The 24,290-nt window shown below is 36.1% G+C and overlaps 1 protein-coding gene across 7 annotated transcripts in view; it reads left to right on the forward strand.

Annotated features, from left to right (window-relative positions):
* Window positions 1-24,290, forward strand: part of LOC117423769 (traf2 and NCK-interacting protein kinase-like) — a 135,641-nt gene that overhangs the window by 52,788 nt on the left and 58,563 nt on the right. For all 7 annotated transcript variants that reach the window (XM_058990138.1, XM_058990134.1, XM_058990137.1 and 4 more), the window contains 4 exons: window positions 2,215-2,340; window positions 14,274-14,384; window positions 15,251-15,341; window positions 19,241-19,371. In XM_058990138.1, coding sequence (XP_058846121.1) covers window positions 2,215-2,340; window positions 14,274-14,384; window positions 15,251-15,341; window positions 19,241-19,371 — 459 coding nt within the window. The remainder of the gene's footprint in view (window positions 1-2,214; window positions 2,341-14,273; window positions 14,385-15,250; window positions 15,342-19,240; window positions 19,372-24,290) is intronic.

Consider the following 24,290-nt stretch of genomic DNA (forward strand, 5'->3'; position numbering starts at 1 on the left):
TGATATAATGGAAATGTGAAAACCAATACAAAATCCCAGTAATCTGTACATTTTCAGTTAAACTTTTATTAAAATCGACACAGTTTAAGATTTCTATTCCTGTACACAAGAAATTAAATCATTACATCCTAAATGCAATGTTCCCATGGGCGAAAAATCACTCCAAGCCTCTCTAGATTTATTAGAACGTCATGGAACTTGTCAGTCTAAATCAGATAGAAGATGCTTTGTTCGATTATTATTATTATTATTATTATTATTATTATTATTATTATTATTATTATTATTATTATTAACCTTTTTAAAAGGATATCCAGGGTCTTTATTGTTGAAAAAGGGGAGCTTTGTGTTTTCAGTAATGTCCATAAACAGAAAATGACATGTCTTTAAATACGGCTGAGTGCCTGATTAATGCATATTATGGGAGCTCTTAATCTCCCCTGAGGGTGGCAAGAATGCACTGGAACAAATATACAGAAGCTAATGAGAATCTTTCCCTTTGTAAGTGTAATTCAGTACAGGGCCAGACTGATGACCTTTGACCTCCCAAACGTTTCATGCAAAGCATTAAATCCAGAATGTATCTAGCAGGAGTGGTGAAGGAAGCAGTTTTAATTGTGCTCTTTGCACAATATAATTGGATTCATTGCTTTTAAACTTTACTTTAATATATCCAGCTTTTAAACTGGGTTTTATCCCTACTGCTGTGTTTTATGTAAGCAGATATTGAATACATTCTCACGCAATGATACTAGACTTTGGGATCAATGCAATCTCAACAGAGATGGACATGGATTCTGACCACAAGTGATTATCTGTATGCACAGGAAGCTTTGGTATTTGTGTTAGTAAGTCTCCATACCCAGTTGTTTTAAATCCATTATCTTACCAATCATTAGATGTATTCATTTATTACTGGTCACTTATTTTTTATTGTGATTCATTTAGGATATACAGCTATTTGGAAAACACTATAGATAAACTGCTGAACAAGTTCAATCTAAAGTACTAGGAACTACAAAACACAAAGGGATTTGGGTACTAAGTAGTAGCATTAGCAAATGTTCGTTTATCGCGTTGGCTTTGAATATCAGCATATTCCAAATTTGTGTATAAAATAAAAAAGAACCAACTATTCCTAATATGTAAATTCACTGAAGGTATGGGTTGTGGGTTTAGATGTATACATGCATGAATGTTAGTTCTATATTTAAGAATATGTTTGCATTATAAGATTGCATGTACAAATTTTTTTTTTTTAAATATTTAAACAAAATCAATGGGATAAGCTTGGTTAGCACTTCCTGATGCAGTTGAAAGCATAAGGCCATGAAATATAATAGCTAAGACTAAATACATCACAAGGTGGGTAACTATGTAAGTGGCTGGAACTACAAATGTAAAATTGTTGCAGTCAGCCCTGAAGCATTAGTCATTTTTCCACATTTCTTCTCGCCGCCAAAAAACATTCACTAGATATGTAAGGTCCTTGTTTTATTTAACACCTATTAGCCCAGGATTATAAGAGTCATGCATTGCGATGCTAGTTATGAACTTATTGAGTGTCTTGTAATTTATGTGCTGTGTTTTAGATGTCATCTTGTGCATAGAACACACTGCTCAATTCTAAAGTTAGAAAACACCTCCTTTTATGTTTTAATAGTACTTCCGTTGTACAGTTTTAGTGACTTAAAACAAGTTCATCCAATATGTGAAGGTATGAACTTTATCTAGATTGAGAGATGTAATGTATGAAAAACGACACCCTACACACAATCTATTGAATTAGATAAAGTTCACGTGTTTTTGACATACTCTTGTTTCACAGACCCTTATAAGCACTAATCTCGGACTGCCTTACTTAAGGTAGCATTTGGTAGTCATAGATTAGTCCTTGTTTGTGTCATGAAACTATTGTATACTTTAATACAATAATTTAAAACATATGCTTGGGCATTGTAGCATATTGAGCAGAAACTGAACAGCTATGCTGTAAAAGCTGGTACATTTTATTTTTACTATTTTTAATTAGTCAGCCATGCGTCTAATGAAATTGTTTTTGTATTAATGTAAAATATATCATTTTTCGCATGATACCAGGTAATGATACAAATGGGATATAAAACATAAAATGGCCTCTTTTCGCAGGTGCCAATTTTAGTCCAGTACATTCTGTATTTATCTTTGGAACTCATCTTTTGGTTTCTCCTACAGGATGAAGAGGAGGAGATCAAACAAGAAATTAACATGCTTAAGAAATATTCTCATCATCGAAACATCGCCACTTATTATGGTGCTTTCGTTAAAAAGAACCCCCCAGGAATCGATGACCAGCTTTGGGTATGTGTGTATTTTCTCATAACTCTGTATATAATGGCGATTTATGTTTGTAAGTGCAGTGAACTCAGGGGGTGGGGGTGGTTGGGGGTGGGGGTGTTACCTACTTGTACACTGCGCTTAAAAACAAATTATTGCTTAAATGTCAAAAGGAACGATAGGAGCCTGGGAATGTATGAAAGGAGTTGAATGAGGACTCTAATCCCATATTTTAATGAGCTCAGGAACACAGTTTAAAACTGTTACATGGTTCCTTTTTAAATATTGCACTACCAAATCCTTATCAAGGCAAGCAAACAAATGTGAAAGGCGATTTATTTTGCCCAAAAAAGGTTTGTTCATTAAGTGAAGCATAAAATAGAATTCTGTTTTACATATTAGTCTTGTTACACTACACTCACCTACAGTCCCCAAACTACTGTAAATTGTCTAAATCTTGACCTTGTTTTGAAGCTTTGATAAAGGCCTCTGGGGCTTGGTTTGTATGCTGCAATTTATTATAAATAACGAGCAGTCTGGTCCTGAGAAGATTAGAAGTTTGTATTATAAATTGGTTAGTTATGAACTTGTATTAGCTGAGAAAGCACTGAGGCTCCAGTGTAGGCCTGAGTTCAAATGCTAAGATTCATTATTACATTCTGGCAAAAAAAAGTAGCCACTGCCATTGTAATTTGTTCGTTTTTTAGGTCATTTTTAAAGGTGTGTGTGTGTGTGTGTGTGTGTGTGTGTGTCTATATATACTGTATATATATGTATGTGTGTGTGTGTGTAATATATATATATTATACATACACATATGTGTGTATGTATGTATGTATGTATGTATGTATGTATGTATGTATGTATGTAAATACACACACACCCCTTAAAATATATATATATATAACGAAGAATGCACAATTTTCTCTGAAATAACTTGAAACTGACAAAAGTAATTGGCATCCACCATTGTTTATTCCATATTTAATAGAAATCAGACTTTGCTTTTGATTTTTTTATTCAACATCATATTGTAAATAATAAAACAAATTAAAATGGTATGGACAAAAATGATGGGACCGCTAACCTAATATTTTGTTGCACAACCTTTAGAGGCAATCGCTGCAATCAAACGTTTTCTGTAGCTCTCAATGAGACTTCTGCACCTGTTAACAGGTAGTTTGGCCCACTCTTCCTGAGCAAACTGCTCCAGCTGTCTCAGGTTTGATGGGTACCTTCTCCAGACTGCAAGTTTCAGCTCTTTCCGTAGATGTTCGATAGGATTCAGATCAGGACTCATAGAAGGCCACTTCAGAATAGTCCAATGTTTTGTTCTTATCCATTCTTGGGTGCTTTTAGCTGTGTGTTTTGGGTCATTATCCTGTTGGAAGACCCATGACCTGCGACTGAGACAGAGCTTTCTGACACTGGGGAGTACGTTTTGCTCCAGAATGCCTTGATAGTCTTGAGATTTCATTGTGCCCTGCACAGATTCAAGGCACCCTGTGCCAGGCGCAGCAAAGCAGCCCCAAAACATAACCGAGCCTCCTCCATGTTTCACTGTAGGTATGGTGTTCTTTTCTTTGAAAGCTTCATTTTTTTGTCTGTGAACATAGAGCTGATGTGACTTGCCAAAAAGCTCCAGTTTTGACTCATCTGTCCAAAGGACATTCTCCCAGACGGATTGTGGCTTGTCAATATGCATTTTAGCAAATTCCAGTCTGGCTTTTTTATGTTTTTCTTTCAAAAGTGGAGTTGTTCCATGGAGCCCACTTTCGCTCAAAAAGCAACGGATGGTGCGATCAGAAACTGACGTACCTTCACCTTGGAGTTCAGCTTGTATCTCTTTGGTAGTTATCCTTGGTTCTTTTTCTACCATTCGCACTATCCTTCTGTTCAATCTGGGGTCGATTTTCCTCTTGCGGCCGCGCCCAGGGAGGTTGGCTACAGTTCCATGGACCTTAAACTTCTTAATAATATTTGCAACTGTTGTCACAGGAACATCAAGCTGCTTGGAGATGGTCTTGTAGCCTTTACCTTTACCATGCTTGTCTATTATTTTCTTTCTGATCTCCTCAGACAACTCTCTCCTTTGCTTTCTCTGGTCCATGTTCAGTGTGGTGCACACAATGATACCAAACAGCACAGTGACTACTTTTCTCCATTTAAATAGGCTGAATGACTGATTACAAGATTGGAGACATGTGTGATACTAATTAAAGAAACTGATTAGTTTGAAATATCACTATAATCCAATTATTTATTATCTTTTCTAAGGGGTACCAACAAATGTGTCCAGGCCATTTTAGAATATCTTTGTAGAATAAGCAATAATTCATCTCTTTTCACAGCTTCTTTGCTTTATTCTATGACATACCAAAGGCATGCAAGTATACATGATAAAATAGCTTTTAATTTCATCGCTTTTCAGGAGGAATGAAGCAGTATTTCAATGAGCTGTAAGGGTACCAACAAATTTGAGCACGTCTGTGTATATATATATATATATATATATATATATATAAATATATATATATATATATATATATATATATATTACACATATTACACAAACACTGTTTTGATACATGGCTATGTCCCTTTTTTATTAGCTCCAGACTTGTAAGCTTGCAGCTGAAACTATCTTTAGGACTGCAAACAAATGGGCAGCCGACAAGATTTGAGTGTGCAGGATATTTTAATATAACACTGAATATTACAATGGCACAACACAGATTTTAAAGTAGAAAAGTCCTATTCTTCTATAACAACTGCAGTAACATGATGTAAAATGAACCAGGTCCTGCAGTGCAAATGGAAATGCAAGTGTTCTGGGGGAAGAGCATGCAAGCCAACAATTGATACCTTAGGAAGCCTCCATGCCTATATGAGTGATGTAGGCTTTTAAAACCAAGCCGGTTACATCTTCAGACCACAAGGAATAAAAACGCAGGAGGGAATCTATTTGTTTGGTCTGTCAAACACAGTGCCTGCAAGCCAGTAAAGCATGCCAGAGAGTCATTGCTTGAGTTGCCCATTGGACAGAGTGGGTGTGTGCTGGGCAGCAAGTGCACTTTATCCTGAGATGTTTATGGTGGCATTTCAAGTTTTGTACTAAATATCAATCCACTAATCTGCCTAAGGAATATGTGTACATTTATTTTTAACCGAGGGCATGAGTTCCCTCTTATATTTTACAAAGATATATTTCCTGAAAATAGTTGAATCCCTCTGTGGAATTTGATGCAGGCACAGTTAGAAAGTAATATCAACCCCCCCACAATAATAATCACGCTAAGAGAAACTATTCACATTTGGGTTTTTGCAGTCTTCCATTTTTATGCAAGTAATGCAGCATCTACATGAGATAAGCTGAGGTGAATTAGGAAAAGATTTAAGGATTAACACCCTTCATCCTCATTTTATCAATGCTGCTATTCACATTTATATTATTACCACTTGGGAAATGTAGTATATATCAAAATTCACCTCGTTGCCCGTAGTTTTCAATTACACCAAGCCCTATTGTGTAAATTTTTTTTTTTTTTTTTTTTTTCTTGGGCGAGGGGGGGGGGGGGGGGGGGGAATGAATGTCAAACAATAAAGACATTAAGTTTCAACATCTTTTAAAAACAAATTGTTTGTAAACTATTTTCATTCAGTTCTTGTTGATTGAACTGTAAACTCTTATAAAATACTAAAAAATGCTGCAAACTGACAGCTATTGGCATTATATTTCACTAAACAATATAAACTTTGGTTTTACACAGTAGTGCTCAGTGTAACTGAAAACTACAAGCATGGGGGAGATTTTTCATACATAGTACATACATACAGTATGTCATCCACATTTCCTAAGTGATAATAATACAGTATCAGTATCAAAACATTATAAAGGTCACCTTCAGGGTACTTACAATGGGGAAATGAATGCACCAGCATTAATTATATTAAAAGTTTAACCCAGTTGTATCAATATTATGTCACTATGGGGCCACAAAATGCAAAGTAATGTGACAGACATGCTATTTCTCAGCACTAAATTATTTCTCAAAACTGGCCCTTTTTTTTTTTTTTTACTGGAAGGTGCAAATTTGATTTATACTGAAACTTAATAATTCCTGTTTCTTATCGGCAGCCAGAGCCAGGCTGAAGGGAAGAAAAATGGAGCTCATTCAATTCAGATAAACATCAGATGGAAACAATGCTCATTTTTGACATGTTGTGATCTAAAGGCCTGGTTTGGAATAGACCTTTTGGGTGAAGGGTTGATAGTTCTTAGACTGGCAAGATATGTCTAATTATTCTCAATGTCACACTGTCTTCTATCTCTCTTGGATCTTACTGTCTCATCTCACACATTTCCATTTTTGAAGGTGGTCACATTGACCCCTACAGGCTGTTGCAGGTGTTGCATCATCTTCGATCTCCCCTGTTTCAGACAAAACATGTTTGTGTGGGCATGTTTTACTCCTGTTCATGCAAGTTAAAACAGGATGTATCTACTCCAGGGAGTTCAAAATATTAGTTTGTATAGCTAAATCATTACTCTAATGGGTAATCTTTGGTATTTATATACTCCATTGCTTTTGACCAACATTTGTAAAAAGATTTATTTTGTCACTTCTACCATATCCTATTTTTTTTCTAATCGTATTATTTTTAACAGGTGATCCTACCATTATACTGTGAATGTCAGGAGATAAGGGCCTTCTGGAAACAAATTATTATCCAAATATCTAATATGATAGATTTCAGAAAGACTATCTCTGTTTAATAACATTTTAAATGAATCTTTGATGGATGTCAAGTGATATGCAAGTAAAGACTCCCACTCCCAGGGTATACCAGGAGAACATGCAACATGTCCGGCAGATCTCAAGTCCAATTGGGTTGATGCTGTTGATTTTAAGCAGAGAGACTGGTGGGAGATGGATGAAAGCATGTGGGCTTTCCTGCTTCAGTTCTACTGCCTCAATGAAAGGTGTTTCACTTCATTGGAATAATTCCATTTTATATGACATTTTATATGCGTTTTGAGGTTCAAAGACTGACTGCAGCAATTTTTCCCTGTATGAATATAAGGGAGAATAAAAGCTGTACAGCCAAGACAATGCTGAATATAAGCTCATGAGAATACTCTATCTTGGTATCTTATCATTTTTTTCCCCCTGCGTTTTTTAAATTATAAAAGTATACTCCCAACGCTTTTTATATAGGCTTTGTTGAAACCTTGCATTATGCCAGAGTGATTAAAAAATAAATTGATACCGTCCGCTTTGATAGTGTTAGATTAGGGAAGGCCTACCTGTTTTTTTTTGCTTTTTTTCACCACTGTATACAGTAATTACTAGACCTTAAAGATGAACTTGGTATGGGCATGAAATACTACAGTTAACTAATGTATTCTGCTTCCCGGTACTACTAATTACCTATTAGAAAAAGGTGAGAAACGATCCTTATGAGTGAAATAACCACAGGACTCTATGAACATTCATAGTATCTTCTGCTTCTATAAGAAGTACAGTGTTTGGAAAGAAAGTATAAACCTATATGGCTAATATCAGAATCAACTCGCCCCAGCTTTCAAACTGTGCTTCTGCTTTGCAACGGTGTGTAATTTGGAACACTGCGATTTGCCCAGTCATTCTGACGTTGGATTTAATTGAATGCAAGATACATTTAAAAATAAAATCGGGCCAGAGATTTACTCAGAACCACCGGATATTAGAAAGTTCTTCAGTGGTAGATATCTCAAGGCTTATTGTATAAATACCACTAAGAAACTCTTAATTCAATGACAGATAATTTCAACTGAAGACCAAACACTTCGACAAGTCTTTAAATTAAAATGAAACATTTGTCTTACTACAAAGGAAGTCTTAGTTTTATCACCACCCACATTAGCCTGTTCCCCTATAGCTTCTGATCTGTGTGTGTGTTTTCATTGATGTAATGTGGATTGTGAGGTCAACTAGTGTTATTATGGCACGCGATTCAAAAATTAAAAATGTAATTCACAGACAGCCACTGTTTTCTAAAATGGATCCTCTGTTTCCAAAAATAGACACTAAATGAGTCTCTCGATTCATCTTTTGTCCTCATTGTACTGTGAGTAATACAGAGCTGTGTGGATAGATAGTAGATTACCCATGTCATGCTTTTTTTTCTTGTGGGAGTGAATGGGAATTTAGAACAGGGCAGTGCCTTTAGAAGACTTCTTGTGTTTTGAGGGTTTTTGTGTACTGCTGACCTAGAGATCCATTTTCCCTGTTATCGGACACACATGCCCAGACTGCACTAATGCCTTCTTAATCAATGCCAGCTGTCCTTGGGAGCTCAGTGATCCTTTTGATTTGACATGGCTGCTCCGGGTCATGATACTTGCATTTAACTGAGCTGCAGCTACTCATTCTTCCTGCTTTTACGTTTCTAAAATAATTTTGGTGCTGGTGAATTTGGTACTCCTGTAATTTAGAAAGGAAATGGCATAGGCTACAGCCAGGCACAGTGTCAGGTGTGTCATGACCTTCCACCTGACAGCTATATGAACTTAGCTTAATAATTTCAGTCCTGGTCCTTTCTCAAGTGGTGGTTCCAAACCATGTGCTAGTTTTTTCTAACATCTCTTGTAGACCACCATATTCATCTGGGCTGTATTTGAATGCTGGAGAAAGGTCAGTGAGTTAATCCGCTATACCTACTAGCCCCAGTGTCTGCTTCTATACCTTTTTTTTTTCTTTTCTTCTGGACAGAATGAACTGACTATACCTGGTATGTCTGTGGTTGAATCAGAAATATAGTATAGAATAGAAGATAGAAATGAATACTGTGCATTTGTTGCAAACATGGTTTTGAATACAGCTCATCCAGAGCTACCGCTCCACACCTACCAATATACATAGATATTGACTCACCTGGGATATTCTACGTCTAATGCATGAAATAAGATGAACAAAATAATGTATAGCGATGGTTAAACACCTTGAATATGTTAAGGAAATTTCCCATTGTAGCATCCAAAGTGTGTCTCTTGCTTCCTTACATTTATTTTCCATTAGGGTGTTGTTAATGGTGCATAGACTCCTTTTTGAAGTAAGGAAATGAATCTGTGTGGATTTAAGAGCTAACTATTGCGCTGTCCAGCAAGCCTCTGACCTGTATTTCTTTTGATTGGATTATATTTAGAAAACATATCGGTGTTGGTACACATTTCTATATGCTGCTCTGTATTGTACTAAAAGTCAAGTCAAGTGAAACCCTACACTCTACCAAATTACCTCACGATACAAAGGAGATCCATTTATATTTCAGATACCAATAATACCGGGATAAGGACTGCCAAGGACAACATTGAATATTGTACCAGACTCAGGAGACACCACTTAGGAAATTGTTAGCATCTATTCAGGCATACCAAGATATTTAGTGAGAAAGTAATCTGTGTAAAGTTATCTGACAGCAAACTCCCCATCCCCAGTAGTGCTTTCCTAGAAAAAGGAAACCTTTTTACTTGCGAGATGTCATGCTTAGTAAAATTATGTAAGCATATTTAAGATGAGATGATTATCTATTCAGGGATACTAAGATATTTATTAAGTAAAGGGTCCGAGTGAAGAAAAACTGGCAATACAACCCCCACCTCTAGTCTTGCTGTAAATCATTATTTGTTTCACACGCATGTATTCCAGGTCATTTCTACAGATTTTTCACCAGAACTCTGGCCCACTGAAGCATGTCAAAATAAAGGGACTTTTGTATTGTAAATTGCATATATACTATCAAAATGGACAAGTAGACTTGTCCCTCCTAGACCACTGTACTAGTCTGCAGTATTTAATATTTTAACAGTGTTGGTATGCCTTGTTTTTTGCAATATATAGCAGCAGGAAAATGATCCTGTTTAATACCAATAAGAGATGGCTTTTTCTTTATGCAGACCCCAGAGTTAGTATATTCTAAATGTACATGTGTGACCTACATCAGGAATCTGACGATTTAAGGAATTGGAATAGAACAAGTGTTTTACATAGTGGACCATATAAAAGAAAAGAGTGAATAAATCATGTGTATTCCTCATGAAACACTGCTAACTAAGTACTTAGTAATTGTAATAAAGTTTTATTTGGCTTTATAGGAAATACATTTGATTACAGCAATGTATGCCCCTACTGTTGTGCTTGTAATAGTGTCACCTAGGCTTAATGAGCTGCCTCCAGTCTTACTCTTAGTCTAGCAGTTTTAGTTTGTCACAGCACATTTATTCCACTTCGGGCTTCAGAGGTTTTTAAAATGATCCAGAATATAATCTTTTTTTTAAATTTGATATATAGACATTCACAGGCATTTTTGTAATAAGTTGTATTACATTTTAGAATAATGCCTAAAATGTGGCTAAAAGACCTTTACCTTTTAATCTGGGTGTTCATGTTTGACCAAGATCCTTGCAGCAATTAAAACAGTACCGAGATCACATTTACAAAAGTTGGCCACCACTGTGTGCTAAAAGACAATCTCATGAGAACTCAATTAGAATAAAAACCAAATTTAATATCTGCTATATTCAATTAACATGCATGTTTAATTCAGTTACAGCAGCTTCATGTGCTAACTATTTTCCTTGGTGTAGTTGTTTAGTGATGATACTTCACTATAGAGAATTTCTTCACTCCTTATTAAAATAGTGTTAACGCAACAAAAATTATACAATTCCAGGAATTTCTTTTTCTCACCAGCACAGTGAGCTTTGACTGCCACAGTGGTGACTTGTACATTGGCAGTGTTGTAAGTACATCCTGTGACTTTGAAGCAAATGGATTTTAATAATGAAATATCCATGAGTTATTTATCAGGGACCATTTTCCAGTTGCTTCTTTCCAGTGAGAAAATGTACTATTGTCTGCTAACAGCAAAGGAAATTGCATCAAATTCCCTCTGATATTTCTAACCATCTAATCTAGTTTCAAGCTCCATTCCATTCTTTAACATTAATATAATACATCTACAGCTTTCTGTAACCTACCATTGGCTTATTTTCGAATGCACTTTTGCGTTATGGGTTGTGATGTGTATCACAATTCCACAGCTAATGTAGCGGGTCTATTTATGTATTTATGTATGTATGTACGTACGTATGTATGTATGTGTGTGTGTATGTATTTAGTTTATTTATTTATGTATTATTTATTTGTATTCATTTGATTTAGTTTTTTTTATAATGACCAGAAACACTTGTGACAAGGGATGCCTGCAAGTACAACCTTAGAGAAACTAGTTACTCGGAAAGACTGTAAAATAATGTGCTTTGTGGTTATTTAGTAATGCATTTGAAATGACAGCTGGCCCACGTTCTTCAATAAATCAGAGAGAGAGAGATTTCTGATAGAGGTTGGTTGGGCTAGGAAATGTTTTCAAAACTTTTAACACCGTTCTCCTATTAAAATGAATTTAACTTGTACAGTAGGAATGGTTAGGCAATGTTATTTAAAAGAAGAACTCTTGGTCTGGACTTCCAGCACAATCCTATTTACTGTCTCTGAAATCTGGTGGGATATAAAACTTGCATACAAAGAATATACTTAATCTACAAACTAATGTTACTGATAGCCTTACAGCCGTGGGATAAATATCACTGACATGCGTGGTGAATTTGTCTTTTTCTACTTTCCCATAATGGGACCATTTAGTTCATAAAATTTGCTTTCTCGTTTTCCCCTCATCTTTATTTTGAATCAAATTCCAGTTTCCTTGAGGTGACAACCTTCGTCACTCACAACCTTTATGGATGAAGAAACTTATCTTTTTTATGGCTTGATCAAGATGTGCGGCCTGTCCGCTATTATTATGATCAATACTGCTTCATCATGGGGGGCTTGTATTATTGGAAAGTTTTTTAATTACATGTGACCTTTATCAAGAAGTCTCATATGATGATGGTAAGCGGGACTGTGAAACGAGACAAATACAGACATACAGACGTGCTCAAATTTGTTGGTACCTCTCCACAAAAAACGAAGAATGCACAATTTTCTCTGAAATAACTTGAAACTGACAAAAGTAATTGACATCCACCATTGTTTATTCCATATTTAATAGAAATCACTTTGCTTTTGATTTTTTATTCAACATCATATTGTAAATAATAAAACAAATGAAAATGGCATGGACAAAAATGATGGGACCGCTAACCTAATATTTTGTTGCACAACCTTTAGAGGCAATCTCTGCAATCAAACGTTTTCTGTAGCTCTTAATGAGACTTCTGCACCTGTTAACAGGTAGTTTGGCCCACTCTTCCTGAGCAAACTGCTCCAGCTGTCTCAGGTTTGATGGGTGCCTTCTCCAGACTGCAAGTTTCAGCTCTTTCCATAGATGTTCGATAGGATTCAGATCAGGACTCATAGAAGGCCACTTCAGAATAGTCCAATGTTTTGTTCTTATCCATTCTTGGGTGCTTTTAGCTGTGTGTTTTGGGTCATTATCCTGTTGGAGGACCCATGACCTGCGACTGAGACAGAGCTTTCTGACACTGGGGAGTACGTTTCGCTCCAGAATGCCTTGATAGTCTTGAGATTTCATTGTGCCTTGCACAGATTCAAGGCACCCTGTGCCAGGCGCAGCAAAGCAGCCCCAAAACATAACCGAGCCTCCTCCATGTTTCACTGTAGGTATGGTGTTCTTTTCTTTGAAAGCTTCATTTTTTCGTCTGTGAACATAGAGCTGATGTGACTTGCCAAAAAGCTCCAGTTTTGACTCATCTGTCCAAAGGACATTCTCCCGGAAGGATTGTGGCTTGTCAATATGCATTTTAGCAAATTCCAGTCTGGCTTTTTTATGTTTTTCTGTCAAAAGTGGAGTCCTCCTGGGTCTTCTTCCATGGAGCCCACTTTCGCTCAAAAAGCGACGGATGGTGCGATCAGAAAGTGACGTACCTTCACCTTGGAGTTCAGCTTGTATCTCTTTGGCAGTTATCCTTGGTTCTTTTTCTACCATTCGCACTATCCTTCTGTTCAATCTGGGGTCGATTTTCCTCTTGCGGCCATACCCAGGGAGGTTGGCTACAGTTCCATGGACCTTAAACTTCTTAATAATATTTGCAACTGTTGTCACAGGAACATCAAGCTGCTTGGAGATGGTCTTGTAGCCTTTACCTTTACCATGCTTGTCTATTATTTTCTTTCTCCTCAGACAACTCTCTCCTTTGCTTTCTCTGGTTCATGTTTAGTGTGGTGCACACAATGATACCAAACAGCACAGTGACTACTTTTCTCCATTTAAATAGGCTGAATGACTGATTACAAGATTGGAGACATGTGTGATACTAATTAAAGAAACTAATTAGTTTGAAATATCTCTATAATCCAATTATTTATTATCTTTTCTAAGGGGTACCAACAAATGTGTCCAGGCCATTTTAGAATATCTTTATAGATTAAGCAATAATTCATCTCTTTTCACAGCTTCTTTGCTTTATTCTATGACATACCAAAGGCATGCAAGTATACATGATAAAATAGCTTTTAATTTCATCGCTTTTCAGGAGGAATGAAGCATTATTTCAATGAGCTGTAAGGGTACCAACAAATTTGAGCACGTCTGTATATAAACCTATAGAAAAATAATGACATTGAATTTTCCTTCGATCTTCTATTGAGCTGCATTTGCTGAAAATCAACAAAGTACACTTGTCTTTAATGTACTTTACTGTACTGTACCAGTGAATTGAGGATAGATTGATTGAGGGACAGAGTTGTATCTTTCAATCCAATAGAACTGTCCAGTAGGTGCAGATTTGCAGGTCCAGTACACTAACAAGGGATTGTTACTATTCATTGTTTTTGTTTAGTTTGTAACCATATACCTGAAAGCCCACCAGAAGACAAGATTTCTGTTCGCTGTGCTCCAGTTCAAATAATGTACTGCTCATGTGAAATGAAGGATTTTTGTTTGTCTTGCAGTTGGTGATGGAGTTCTGTGGCGCTGGTTCTGTCACAGACCTGATTAAAAACACCAAGGGGAACTCTCTAAAGGAAGAGTGGACTGCCTACATCTGCAGGGAGATTTTGAGGGTAAGCACAACCCATTTATAGTGCTTCAGAAGGAACTGTCTGATGTAGGTGCTCGCAATCCTTTTATTGACCCAGCAGGACTCGGAACACTAGCAAGTTTACAGAAAGACTGAGATAACAAATTCAATACTTTCACTCCCTTCTACTGAAAAAACAATGGACATAGATATTGGTGTATTAGATTAGTCTACTGGTCTGCTATTTTTGGTAGAGTTAGCCTATGCTAAGCTGTTTGCAATTAAGTAGATGCAGTGTTGAAAACGCCCTTTAAAATGTATTTATTTATTTTTTTTATGTAGGACTTTGCAACTTTTATTTGGCCATGGGGAGTTGTGTGCATTTCTTATAAGGTTCAGGGCATGATAAAATTTGCTTTTTAGACATTTCACTAACTACTTCTTCCAAAATGTATTTAAAAAATGTTATTAAAATGAAATGTATTAAATGGCATGAATGCAGACACGTTGCATAGATTGGAATTACTTTAACACTGCTGCTACTACACCTGTATTGCAGTGTTGCTGATTGTATCAGCAGGCATCACGGGTGCAGCTGGTACAATTTTACCCTGGGCACAGCGTTGAGGACCACAGAACTGGAATATCAAGCAGATGGAACATTTTACATGCTTCATTTTGAGGCAGTTCTTAATGAAAGTCTGTCTCGTGTGATGTCTTGCTACACAGAGATTCAGCTTTTACATATTATATGTGATTTCATAATCAGTCACGTGAGGGACAGACAATTTAGTTTGCGCTACAGTTGAATGAACTTTCTGTCCATCCCTTAAGTACAGCCAACTCTAGTTTGTGCCTGCTCTGAAACATTCATCCCTTTTTAATACTCTTTCTGCTTCCACTCGGCAGGGCCTTACTCATCTTCACCAACACAAAGTGATCCACAGAGATATTAAAGGGCAGAACGTCCTGCTGACGGAGAATGCAGAGGTGAAGTTAGGTGAGAAAGCTTTTGTGTGTCTGGAAACCAGCTTGATGTGATGGATTTGTAATACCATTGCAGGATTGAACAGCTGGTCTTGTTAGATTTGTATCACTTGCACTGCTTCCACATGCATGCAACAATTATCTAAACATGCTGTAGATTACCATGGGTTACTGTCATTCTTTTTTTGAGTTTTTCCTCAAGTCATTTTTCAGGTTGTGAGACTCTGGTTACACACGGTTTACAGTGTGTGTAGATGCTCTCAGAAGCTGTAATTCAAATTTCAAATTGTGCGTAAATTTGTTGTGCTTTACTTTAAGCAGCAAGCTGGTGATATCCAACCATATCCTTAATGGAGAATAGGGAGAGATGGGTTGAACAGTCCTCGCTAACTTACCTCCCCTTGATTGACAGTATATATTTACACATTTGGACCTAATGCTTTTAAGACTATAAATATTACAATTGCTATGTTTCTAACACTATTAGTCCTCGTTTATTCTTGTTTAGATTCTGCCACCAGTGGAGGTTAGAAAAAGGGTTGGGTTCAATTTCTGTTTCTTAATTTCATTTTCAATTCCTTCGAAGGACTTGGAGTTGATATTTTAGACATAATAATTGTGTGTGAATTGTTTGTTCAGCTCCGTTCATTTGAAGCCAATTTAATTGACTCTGACTTCAATTGAAGTAATTTGTTGCCACTGTGAGAAGCTAATTAACAGAATACTGCTAATTGCAATTTTGATCAATTATGTGTTGGAATTGATTAAAAGGAAACTGAAATAGGAATTGGAATTGGGAATTGATTTTAAAAAAACAGTTATTGACCACAACACTGGAGAGACTGTTTTACCAGCTATAAGACATGTCTCCAAGAGCTCTGTAGAGGCCACAGGAGTGCGTTAAATTTTTTAAAAAGTCATTGGCTTGTGCTGACTGAACAGAAAATGATACACAAAGTGATTTTTAAAATCCATAAAGAATACATTAGTTGAGATGACTCTGATATTTTATACCCATTTAGAAAGCTTTTAAATAAGAGACCAAATATTGCTTGTTACTTTAAATTGACTGATAACCACTCAGGGAATTAAGTTTAATACAGTGCAGTATTATAGTCAGTCCACAAGGTCATAAGTCAGTATTCTCATCAGATTTGCTGCTTACAACATGTGTTTTGTTTCTTAACCGGCTGTGCAGATGGGCATTAATTTCCTATATACCCCTGCAGCTCTTGCAGTTTTTCTGAAGCTTTATGAACCAAGTTGTTACAATGTGATTTTTGAACATTATGTATACAGTGCCTATAGAAAGTCTACACCCTCTTTCAAATTGTTTACATTTTGTTGCCTTATAGCCTGGAATTAAAATGCATTAAAATTGTGTTTGTTTGTTTTTGTTTTTTTTTTATTCATTTATCTATACATCCTAAAATATTCTAGAAATCTGTAGAAAATAGGGGGCTTCCGAGTGGCGCATCCAGTAACGGCAGGATGCACTCTATAGTCTGGACGTCGCGAGTTCGAGTCCAGGCTATTCCACAGCCGACCGTGGACGGGAGCTCCCAGGGGGCGGCGCGAATTTCTATAGACACTGCGTGTGTGTGTGTGTGTGTGTGTGTGTGTGTGTGTGTGTGTGTATATATATATATATATATATATGTGTGTGTGTGTGTGTGTGTGTATATGTGTATGTATAAGTACTGCTAAAATTGAACACTATATCACTTAGAATAAAGTATATCCTGGATAATGTATAAATTACCATGGTGATTTTAACCATAATATTTGCACCCCAGTTACCATGGTGCTGTAAACAAAGGTATAACTTGCCATAAAAATGCCATTGTATAAAAACCGTGATAATCCCTTTTTAAACATCCCCACCACATTAGCAAACCATTATTTCATACTGACCTAGAACTTTACTGTACTAATGCCATTTTAAAACAATGTCACATACGTTGATACATTTTTGTGACTATCTTAAGCCTGGGACAGGCAGGCAGGCAGGCAGGCAGCTCTGGGCATTTTACCGGTACGGTGCGACACCGCTAGTCTGCACCCGGACACACAGGAGCGGTATGCACTATGCAAATGACTTTTCTTACAATATAGAAAAATGGAATGGTACAGTACAGTAGTTGTCAATACCACACTGTAGGGTATGTACTCAAGTATAATTCAGATTATGGCCAAAAGTTTTGCAATACCTAGTAGAATGTTAGGATGCAGACATAATAAAAAAAAACAAAAAAAAACTATATGAACATAATTTTATATATTCTATTTAACATCATGCAATCTAAGAAACTACAAAATTGTATCTCAAACGTCTACCAGAAACTACAATAGTAGTAGCCTACAGTATTTCATATTGGATTTCGAAATGTCACATTATTTTTCAATTTTTGGAAAACTACAAAGCGATATGTAATTTCAATATGTTAATTCTATACGGCATGATGTAAAACGTTTTGGTCCTAGCTGTAATTCCCCCCATATAATCTACTAAATAAAAACACTGGTTTGTTTTTCAAAGTTGTTTTTCTGTCATATATATGCAGGTGTATGAAATGAGCGATCTGAGCTTAGCAAAGAAACATACAGTACATTGCGGACAGCAAGTAGCCTACTACTAAAGTGTGAGAAAATATATCCTTTTACAGCCAGTTATTTAATAAAAATAGTAGGGAACTAAAGAAATAATAAAAAAGGCAAAAAGTGATAACAGTATCAAATTGACTACAGGAAGAATGCTTATCAGGGTTGATGTATAAATACTGATCTGCCTGTCCTTGTATGAAATATGGGAGGGATAAAACACTTCAGGGTGTTGGACACCTCCGTAGACAACAGTTTCATTCATGATTTTTCCTGGCAAGCATGTGGTGTCACACCTTGGCTGTGATTAGTTAATCCAACTGGGGAAAAAAAGATTGTTCCACCAAGGCAGGCAGTCGTCCAGGGGAATGTCTGTGTAGAAGTACTGTTTGTGAAGAGTTCTTTGTTGGAGCTCTCAGACCATCAGGATAGCATTTTGTATCATTACACATGAAGTGTTATTTCTCTTAATGTTCTCTTTGGCTTGACAGGAAATAATCCTTAAAACGGCATAAGATTTTGATATTGCTGATATTTATTTAACCTTGGCAGTGCCATTGCAGTGTTCAAACATGCTCCCTGTCTGCACAGGTATTGCATGAATGTAATTGGCCAATACTTTTTTTTTTTTTTACAAACCAAGACATTTCTTATTTAAGAAATACGTGATATACGTGGGTTGCCACAGAAACTGTAGGCTTCAGCGACAAAATGCTGGGTACAGTACTGTGAGGTGGAAGTTAAGTATAGCAGTGTCACCGTGATCAATTACTGAACCTCCTGCTTGTTATTGTGCAATAGATGGTTTTGACTATGTAATGCATTGCTTTTTCGAGCTACATTTCAAATCTGGCCAACACTTTATTACACCACACACCTTCATTACATACAGTATAAATGACTACAGTGTAATTAAAGGTAATTACTTTTGCAATACTTGGTAATTGGTTTAACAGAGCTAACGTTAAGTTATTGGGCACATAATATACTATATAATAAAAGATGATAATTTACTTGGTAGTTATTTAATAATCCTGCTGTAAATTGCAGGTTTAACTGTTGAGTTGCATTACAGTCCACAAACAGCCCTGTTCACATTTGCTTTTTTATACCGGTATCGTTGCGGAACAGTATCGCAATCTCTGTTCACACTAGAGTGTACCGGTATAACTGTATCGATACGAAACCCAGACAAGAGCAAGTTTCGCACTGGTACAGTTGCGATTTGACTCGGAACAGTGGAGTGTGGACAGGTGGCTCGGTATGACATCTGAAAGCATTTCCAAAAACTGTTTGCTTGTTGTTTTCCAGTTGACTTTGGTGTAAGTGCCCAGCTAGACAGGACAGTCGGTCGGAGAAACACGTTTATCGGTACGCCGTATTGGATGGCCCCAGAAGTTATTGCCTGTGATGAAAATCCTGATGCTACTTATGATTTTAAGGTAAGTGGTGTATATACTGTTTATGTTATTGAGGTTTGACTTATTTATTGTAAAGGGGGTCCAAATGAGAATTACCAGTTGCAACTGTGTTTTTCAGCCAATCACTTGAGTAAGTTCTCCTCGTTTCTGACTACTGGTTCTCCATGCTACAGGTCATCAAGGACTCAGACAAATAGCAGCCAGTTCAGGATCTGGTTTGGTCTTATTGGTGACAGTTGGGTGTCAGGCATTTGGGTCATGTCTAGCTAAGAGAAGTCTGGCTTGAAATACCATTGCATAAATACCTATATTACTTGAAGTTGGACTGCAGTTCCCAAGCAAACATGGTCACTGTACTATATATCCCTTATCTTAACCTTAATAATTGTGCAAAAGATTGTCTTTAAAATGACCACCGCCAAATAACTATTGCCCTCTGACGTCCCTATTGCTTCCCAGTGAAATAGTTTTTGGCAATAATTTTCAATATTGGTATAAAATGGCAAGAATAGAGGAAGCAAATGTTCACCAGACCAGCACAGCTTGGAATTCAGGCTCGTTCCCTTGACAACCAGTTCCCCAGATCTAGGCTTTTTAACAGCACTTACTAGGCTTGCAGGTATTGGACTATATTTGAACACCCTGGCAAGTGTTATTGCTTGTATTAAAAGGAATCAGCATTACCAAGTGTGTCAGTAAAAACCCCAAAAGTCAGTGTTCTCATCCCCTGGGGTTCCTGAGATGTAACTACGTCATAAAGTTTGTGGGTTCAGTGTATCAAAAACAGTTTGGAGCAGGGAAGCTTACGATTCAGATCCCCCCCGTTAGAAACGTGTGTCTCAGTATGAACCACTTACCATTAAATGAAGTGCATTGACCCCATCTGCTTCAAGTGAATTTACTAAATAAGGTCTTCATGAGCACTTGAGAACAGTTTGAGTGCCTGGTGAAGTGACATTTCAAGCCATCCTTTGGCCAGTTTGCCCCTGTGTGTGTCCGTAACAAGTTGATTCTATAAGCATTGTGCTACGGAGATGAAAACCTGTCTGCATGCCTCATTTTCATTAGCTGTGTGTTAGTGACCCCTAAGAAAGCATGAGGTGAAATCTCAGGATTCAAATGCTAACCAATTTGACTGCCAAACTACAAAATGTGTATCATTTGCTGTTCCAAATGTAATCAGCAATACATTGGGAAAAACAGGAAAATCAGATTCTCAGGAAAGATGCTATACCAATAACCTTCAGAACTAAACTATTTTCACTACAGTTTTTACAATATGATCACTCATTTAGACCGCATGCATACATTCATTGAAAGAAATAACTCGGGCGCTGTGTCTTTTTATTTGTATTGATTGGCAGAGGGGCAGTGACTCTCCATTTCCTTGCTTAGATACCTGTTTTGGCTCTTCTGTCAAATTATCTTTTTTAATTGTCCCATTAAAGTGTATAGTCTTGTATATATGTTATGCAAGCTAGTGTGATTTTCCTATGAAGATGACTGTATCCTTAATGGGTTAATTGTGCATTTTCTCCAACTAATCCCTCAACAACACAAATTGATACGTAATTCTGATTGGGTTATCTGTGTTACATTATAAAATGTTATTTTAAAAATGTTGTGACTTTCAACTTCAGAATTTTCTACTCCCATCGTAGGTTGGTGATTGAGTGGTTGCTTAAACTGGCAGTTTAATTAGATGTCTAAAATTATAGAGGAAGACTTTCTTACATTAAAAAGAGAAGAAAACTTGTAGAAATGATTTACTATATAATAGGGTGTGGTGGCTGGAACAATAAAAAGAAATGGAAAAAAAACACAGGAAAAGAGAAAAGGCCAGCTTTAACATCGAAGAGTGAAAAGAAACCACATAGGATTTTAAATCACTTTTTTTTTTTTTTTTTTGAGTAGGTATCATTTTTATAACAATTTTCTTGCGGTTGAGTGGGAAACCCCTGACCTGAAATGTAATAATTTAGCAAAACTGAAATGTGCTGTATAAGAAAGAACATGCTGAAAAATGCATCACTGATGAATGGAGTAGTCTCTGCTGGTATTAACCTGGCTGGCAGTCCTAATGCTAATAGTGGGCTGTGATGTCCTTGCATGATTCCAGTTTTGCATAATACGAAGATGGCTTTGCACGCATTGCCAGAGCTCTAACACGTTCAGGTCAAACTCCCCTCTCCAAATTCACTGTATTTATTCAAGTTTTCTTTTCCAACTGTTCAAATATTAATACCAGTTATGAGTCTGATCCAAAGCCTCAATATTTAATGCTACCTCACATTTCACAATCGCAAGCCGCTATTATGATCTAAATGTCAAGAGAAGTCTGCTGTTTACTTACAGGATGTGCTTGATTTTTAATCTCAAGATTTCAAGTAAGGCTTTTTTTGTAGTGACAGGTATAGTAACAAAATGTTGAAATCTGAAAGTTTTACTGAAAATAATTTTAAAAGATGTAGTTTGGCCCAAAATTGTTAATGTTGAGGTTGGACCACATTTTATCAAATGATGAAGTGTGGTTTCATTGGAGTGAATCCTTTTCAGTGTCACATCACATTTGTGCTTGTATCTGGAGAACCATGCATCCAATTGTCATGAAATGTGATATGAACAGCATAACTGCAGTATATCCTCTCTGATGTGATTAAACATTTCATAGCTAACTCTTGTCGTGTATAGTTATGTAATACTGTTACATATGTTATGGTCATCAACTTTTTCACATCTGTGGTGGGGGATGTATGTTCAGGGGTGTGCAATTTTTGAAAAAAACTTATCCAAGGGACAAAATGCTAGAAAAATCTACTTGCCCCCTCCCCGTCGCACAAAACACACACAAAAAGCAGAATATAACTTGATTTTTGATAACCTGGATTTTTTTTTTTTGAGTGAACACAATCAATCAATTAGTGATTAACAGGGGCAGATCTAGCCGTGTAGCTTGACGGGTTCACTAAATACACAAAACACATTCGCTAGTAAATTTAAGTAACATACTAAGACTACAGCTATAATAATCAATACTTTGGAGTTCTTCATCAGTAAAAGTAGCTTCTGCCTATTTTTTTCCCCACTTTCTCTATAAACTGAATCCAAGTCCTGATATACAGGTGATTGATTGTGTTCACTTTAAATAAAACCAAAATCCTTGCATCAGTCATTGCCAACAATTACTGCTGTTTTGTGAAATTCAGATTTTTCTTGAAGTTTTCAGTTTTGTAACTGCAGAGCCCCACATTTTTTAAAGGACTTGTGTATAACCTGTCAAGTTTCTCTTGAATTTTTTTACTGTTTTTGTACCAAAATGCACGCAATATATTTGCAGTAGGCTCCATCAAATTCTGCAAAGACAAAATATTTTCTTCGTTATTTCTAGTTTTGTACACACCATCTTACAGCTATTTTTCCTTCTCTAACATCTTGCCCGATGATGGCTAACTGGAACACTGCTGCAGCAAGATGATCCTGGTTTCATACTGATGAAACATTCTTTCACTGCACTACTCTCACTGAAAAATAATTACATAAACTAATGACTACATAAACACATTGGCATGAAATTTACAGTCTATTTTATTAATATATATATATATATATATATATATATATATATATATATATATATATATAATATATATATATATATATATATATATATATATATATATATATATATATATATATATATATATATATATATATAATTATATATATATATATATATATATATATATCCATATATATATATCCATATATATATCCATATATAAGCATTTCATTTCTATCATTATAAACATATTTGTCACTATTCATGCTTTAATAGTTTCACAAATCAATGGACTGTGCATGTCCAATAAATAACTAATATCGCTTCTGTTCAAATCCTAGTTAAAAAAATATATATATATACACACATACACACACACACACTGCTGTGCAAAAGTCTTAGACATGTTGCATTTTTCTATTCTGATGCATTATGAGCATCAACAATTTACTCAAAGCCTCCACTAATGTTTTCTACTATTATAACAACCTTGACTTGCATAAAAAAGGAAAAACATTGAGTGAAATAGCTCGCATCACCTGATTTTCAAGGTGTGGTATCCAAAGCATAATCAACAAGTACAGAGAAACATCATCTGTAATTGACAAACCCAGGACTGGAAGATCCAAAAAGCTGTGTACCAAGGATGAGCAATACTTGAAGATAATACCCTTAAGGAACAGAAAGAAGACAAGCGTTGAATTGACAGCAGAACTGGGAGAAGGCACAGGTGGTGTTGTCCAATTTCTGTGTTCTTGTGCATATTTTAGCCTTTTAGTCTTGTTCCGTTTTCTTAACGGAGGTATTCTTACTGCAACACATCCTTTTAAGTCCTGATTTAAAGAGTGACCTTTGTACTGTTGATTTGATGGACAACGACACCTGTGCCTTCTGTCAGTTCTGTTGTCAATACAACGCTTATCTTGTATATTTTTTTTAATATAGCATTTTAATCTAAAAAAATATGTAAATATGGTAAATAGCAAACTAGGTTAGTTAGCAACACTAAAATCGAAAGAAAAAAATAATTACATTTTTTGCTAGGTAAAGTTTGTCTTGAAATGCTTCTCAATATTTACTGTTTTTTGGTTGTTTTTTTTTCTTTTTGTAAAGTTACTAGATTGCAGCATTTAAATGTCAGGCGTACGTATAAAGAAAGCAGTATCACTTATTTGTTAATTTACAAAAAATATAAATAATACCTTAAATTTAAAAGATTAGTATGTATTGCCAGAGGCTCTCTTGGCAGTAATTTCTGGGTTTTTTTGTAACCAATGGAAAAACAGCTTCGTCCACAGCTAACCAATCAGAAGTGATAAGTGTGGGACGTAAACACTTTTTGTGCTTTGGTGGTAGACTTCCGCAATTCAGTTTTCAGAAA

Source organism: Acipenser ruthenus, chromosome 17 (assembly GCF_902713425.1).
Source record: "Acipenser ruthenus chromosome 17, fAciRut3.2 maternal haplotype, whole genome shotgun sequence".
NCBI classification, from domain to species: Eukaryota; Metazoa; Chordata; class Actinopteri; order Acipenseriformes; family Acipenseridae; genus Acipenser; species Acipenser ruthenus.